Below are 5,310 nucleotides of genomic sequence, written 5' to 3'. Positions count from 1 at the left end.
CTAGTGTTGAACAAACAAAGCTAAAAGTATCAAAGATCTATTTGTAGAAGGCGAGTTGTGTTTTGAGATGTAGACTATGGAAGGGCCAAAATGCATCTACATAACCAATTTATTTATATTTTTTAATAAATTAAAATTGTAATTTTAAAACTAATTAATCATCTGTTCCCTTAGCAGTTATGAATGCTTAGCAGTTATGTGTGCTCATTGAGCATTCGACTCAGCCAAAAGGAGTGGATCTGTCAGAACGCTCTAAGGCCTTCACTGCTCGCTAGTTATTAGCAGGCAGGACGTTCATCGGGAGAATGAGCTGCGGAAGCAGCCAATCTCAGTATTCGCGCTCTGGCCAGAGAGCCTTATCTCATCTTCCAGATTTATGTGCTTGTCTGAGTTTGATACGCAGACTAAGTTGTACAACCTTGAGAACAGATCCTGTTCAAGTAAGGTCGTGCTTTCATTGCCTGTCTTGTCGTACTATATTTACTCTCTAGTCGCGCGTGTCTTAAATGTGGGATATTACTTTCAAAACGAACGTCGTTGAACAGAGTTAAATATTATTTTTTCTGCTGCTTGAATTTGGAAGACGCAGAATAGTTCGAAAGTATGCCTCTCGATTAGATAACCGCAAGGGAAATTTCCAAGTTGTCATTGGCAGATATAAAAACCTACACAAACAACTATTGACAATCCTGGACGAACTTCCAGTCATCGCATACCGCATATCTCTATGCTCTCTGTATGGAGCGAGACTATGTCAAAGAGAATATGCACCTTTATATTCCACCTTGTCGTTGCCGGAAACTAAATATTCCGTAAAAGACGAATTTCCTTTTACCATATGTTTCTCTATGATAGACTTCGAACAAAACATATTTATATTTCTCAAAGAAGACTTCCAATCGAGTCCCGATGTTCTAATATTATTCAATTGTAAATCATTCTTCGTTTACATTAGAACGCCCACTGAAATTCATTTTGAAAAATATTAGTCCATCTGCACGAATTAATATTCATCACAGAGATTAAGTTTAAAGTAGAACTGATTAGTAGGTTTGCATAATTTCTTCTCAAAAGAGAAATTGGCGTTGCCTGCTTTACTAGATTGACTCTTCTACATTTTATACTGAATTCATAGCCATTACATCAAAATAGGAACTATTTAACACTTTTACAACTTAGTGCATATACAAACTTGACATCAGTGTCCTCTGTAGGTACCGCTATTACTTCTGCCAATGCTCCCCAACTAGAAGAGGAAAACAAAAGTTTCTACAGGAGTGATGGAAAAGTGAAATTAAGATAAATTAAAGCCATACTTGAACAACTGAAGCAAACACCTAGAATACTATGTCAAATCAAGGCCGCCAAACATTGTTGATTTCATAACCATGACTCTTCAATTTACCCTCAATTCTCCTCATAACTCTTCCATCTCTGTCAGCTACAACCAGCATTTTTTGGCAAATGCGTACCAGTATCCACCCACAACTATTAACGACCACTTGTGAACGACTGTAACTAGATCCAAAATTAACCTCGTGTGGATTCCTCTGCCTGCTAAAACTATTCACAACATTTCGATGGTTCAGTATAAATTTTTCATATAAGCTCCTGGAGAACACCTTAAGTTGTAACCAATTACAATACCCTTTTTCTTTCACATCTTCATTCAACTTCAATAAGGAGAGATCCTTATCATCCACCAAAATCACATTCCCATCACACCCAATTTGCTTCCCGTGACCGAGGTTCGCAGGTTGCTTGATAACAACATCCCAGCTCTTCTCTGCTACATTAAGTGCTGCAACATCATTCCTAAGCATGGATCCAACCAGAGTCTGATTGATATAATAAAACCTTCCTCTCGAATACACCCCCTTCCCAGTGGGGCAAAGTGATATAGGTGCCCTCATCTCTCCAATTTGGTCCATGAATCAGTTTCTGAATCATACGTCTCCATAACCAAAATGTTTTGGTACTTTTCATGTACTCTGTTTTCCCCTGCGATTAAGACAAATCTCCTTGTGAAGGAATCAAAGCCCAAGCCAATGAAATCTTGACTTGATCTAAGCCCAACAAGAGGGGGCATCATTTTCCATGTCCTCGTAACAGGATTGCGTATGTGAAATAAAGAGAAGGAAGCTTCTGGCCCTGCTTTGTCATCAGAAAGAAAACAGAGGATGCTCTCCCAAAAAGTCTATAGAGCGCCTGTGCATACAATTAGAAGTGGGCGCCGATTGAATCAGATACAAATCAATCAGCACAGAGTTCTTCATATGGGAGAAACTCAAGCCTTCTATAAGAAAAGCGGGAGAAGAGTTACAGGGACTAACAGCAGATGATATTCTTTTGAACATAATGGCTGGTGGTGAAAGAAGAAACTTCCACTCTCTAAAAACAACTCTAAACTTTCGAAGGACTAGGGTTGGCAGCTTAGCCAGAATCAGTAGTAACAACTCTCGCGGAAGCCTGCTCCATATATTCCAATCCATCTCCGGGTTTTCCTCTTTAATTGCAGGTTTCAATTCTAATTCCAACACTAATTGTAATGAAGCCAAATAGTCTTGAAATAAGTTGTGGGCAGCATAAAAAGTTATTATGGCCTCCTTAGACATCCTGGTACTAGCCTTATATGGATGCAAAAAGGACATTTTCTATAAATCACAGCTTTTCCCCAAAAATAAATGCATTTAAAGAAGAAAACTTGAAGTGGGCTGTGATTTAACCCGGAACAAGAAATGCCTCTATGTTGAGCTGTAGTTGTCTTGTAGCTTAAAATATTCATAATTACAATGAAGTTTAATTGTTCCCAGGTGTCTCCTTAGGTTCATTCATAATATTCATGGATTTCCATATTATTAATCTCTATAACAATTCTCAGCTGAAGTTTATTTTAAATGACTCACGGCACAGTGATAGATTTGCAAGCATAAATTAACAAATCTTTTAATCGTTATGGGCATGCATGGTAGGCATGACAGTTACCTTCCTTCGGCTAAGGATATTATATGAAATTTACTTTAAGAAGACATTGTCACAAACTAACAGGCGACAAATAATTGTCATTGGACAAAATAGTCCGTCGAAGCTACGACAACATTAATTAAATTAGTACAAATGTTAAATATATCGCTACACTCTTTTGAATGGGTTTTTGAATGTTTTCTTGGCCGCATCGCAGATTCGATCCTGGGTCGACGTTGAGTTGCTGGCAAAACTTCTGATAGTAATTCAATCTGCTGCTCACTGCTGCATCGTTTCCCCCGTTGCATTCGCTACTGTCGATAGCTCTGATGGTGCCTCCGAAGCCTAGTCCTTCCCTAGACGTGATTGCTGTGTGGCACTGGCTGTTCACCATCCAAAACCACATCGCCGTCTTAAATGAGATGGTTGAATTAGTTACCACAATCTCTGGATTGTTCAGCCCATCAAATTGGAGGTACTTTCCTGCCGGCCCGTAGTTATAATTCCTACCATGATCACCTTGCATCAGTATGGCTATAGATTGTAATATCTGATTGATTTAAATTTGAAAAAGTAGTAATTGAAAATGATGTTTACTGACCATGAGAGCTGCAGAGGGCCTCTGCCATGATATCTCTTTTCAGGATTGCAGGGATATTCAGTGTTTGAGGTATCACAGTATTTGCTGCCTGGATTCTGCTCTTCGATGAGGCAAAACCCTATTATCCAATGCACACAACCTCCTTTTTCATTAGTAATCCTACTAGCAACATAAACTTACAATAGATAGAGAATAACATAATAATAAATCAGATCTTGCAAGGGACATGTTACCTCCAGTCTCGTGGGCGGCATTGGCAAAGAAGGCAGCGATTTCCCTCTTGTTAACATCAGAAGCGCCAGATGTGCCAAAGGCGTTGAAAGCATTAGCAGCATTGATGAAGGAATCGTAAGTATAAAACGCAATTCCTGCACACCCACTGCTAACTCCAACAACTATGGAGTTGAAGACGTCGGATGAAACGATGGAAGAGACTCCTCCTCCACCAGAGGGAGTGGGAGTGGAAGGAGAAGAAGAATAACAGGGGCCTTCTTTACAGCCAGCCCCACAGTAGGCATCTCCAGTTCCACAGTATCCATATTGACTGCAGCAGAGTCCATTACATCCACAATTTTGACACAACCCCACATCCACAAATGCTAACAAAACAACAAGTACACATGCCGAAGAGAACCAGAAGATCTTGCTTTTACTACTTTGTGTAGCCATGATTTGCTTTCTATGTTGGTTCTCCCCCATTTTCTACCCGTATTTATTGTGTGTATTTACTTACGTGCAATACACGGTGACATACCTTTTTTCGCGTAACGTTCACCGAGCTTTACGAGTCAAGTCAAACGATAAGTTCATTATTTTTGAGGCGATGTCTATGCCGGCATCAAAATAGTTTAAATTTATAAAATAATTTTAAAATAATTTTTAATTTAATTTTTAAAAGCAGCAGAATGTCATTTTGATGCCGGCATAGAGATTGGCATTTTTGAATGCTATCTTATAAAAATTGATTACATTTTTTAAGGCTGACTATTTTTGGATAGATATACAAGTTCTAGATTTGCCCTTAACTCGATGCTCGGCAAAATCATCGACAATTTCCTTGCATTCTCTAGCGAAAAACAAATATATAATGCACATAATAAATATTAGATCATTTATTGTCTATTATATTAAATGGACAAGTATAGGGTGTGGAACATCTCATTTATATTTGTTTTGTTTTTATTGTTGTCAATTATTAGGCGGTTATTATTATAAAAAAATATATTAGTTTAAATATTTTTATAAATCTTAATTTTATATTATAATATTTATTTTTTAATTTATTTTTTCTATTACTTATAAAGAGATCCAAAAAAAAGTATACAATCACCGAGAGTCAAAACAGAGGCATAGCCTCACTCCAACACTAAAGCGGCAGGAGTACAACTAGAATAGATCATATACAACAATAGCCCAAAGAAAGATACAAAGCTAGTGTAGAGTATCAGAGTAGGCATCCACCCACGTGGTCCAACCGAGTAGGCCTTCCATCCAAACAATCGTCTTCCGCTCTTGGATCTGGGACAGCATAAAGATCTCCTCCTGTCTGGTGTTATGATTCTTCTTAATAGCTTGGTTCAGTTTTCGACATGTGTGCTCAAACATCCGCAGATTATCAAGATTCCTCCTCCATTGGTACCCATTTTTAAGCTAATAATAGAAGAACGTAGCTTGGCCATCCTTGAGAAATCTTCGTAATTTATCCTTTTCAATAATCATGGTGGTTTGAACCTGCAAGAATATTT

General features: G+C 38.1%; 1 protein-coding gene and 1 non-coding gene across 2 annotated transcripts; both read right to left on the bottom strand.

The window, feature by feature from the left end:
- Window positions 1-236: 236 nt before the first annotated feature.
- Window positions 237-450, bottom strand: LOC149565437 (small nucleolar RNA U3). The gene has a single exon (XR_016363155.1). It is a non-coding gene; the product is annotated as a small nucleolar RNA U3 (small nucleolar RNA).
- Window positions 451-3,047: 2,597 nt separating this feature from the next.
- LOC149565436 (endochitinase 4-like) lies at window positions 3,048-4,264 on the bottom strand. The gene is made up of 3 exons (XM_089817125.1): window positions 3,799-4,264; window positions 3,566-3,683; window positions 3,048-3,470 (listed from the first exon to the last, which is right to left on the bottom strand). The coding sequence occupies exons 1-3, from the start codon at window positions 4,262-4,264 to the stop codon at window positions 3,104-3,106; spliced, it is 951 nt and encodes a 316-aa protein (XP_089673251.1). The 3' UTR covers window positions 3,048-3,103.
- Window positions 4,265-5,310: the final 1,046 nt, after the last annotated feature.

Source organism: Cupressus sempervirens, chromosome 3 (assembly GCF_028749045.1).
Source record: "Cupressus sempervirens isolate cs-2001-9-10 chromosome 3, ASM2874904v1, whole genome shotgun sequence".
Lineage (NCBI taxonomy): Eukaryota > Viridiplantae > Streptophyta > Pinopsida > Cupressales > Cupressaceae > Cupressus > Cupressus sempervirens.
Note: the sequence above shows the minus strand (reverse complement) of the source record. Positions and strands in the feature narration are given on the sequence as shown.

Excerpts from the sequence above, each read along its gene's own strand:
- LOC149565436 (XM_089817125.1), bottom strand. The coding sequence starts at position 4,264 with ATGGGGGAGAACCAACATAGAAAGCAAATCATGGCTACACAAAGTAGT. Across the intron at positions 3,684-3,798 it reads TGCCGCCCACGAGACTGGAG|GGTTTTGCCTCATCGAAGAG; the intron begins GTAACATGTCCC and ends ATTGGATAATAG. Across the intron at positions 3,471-3,565 it reads GGCCCTCTGCAGCTCTCATG|GAATTATAACTACGGGCCGG; the intron begins GTCAGTAAACAT and ends TGATCATGGTAG.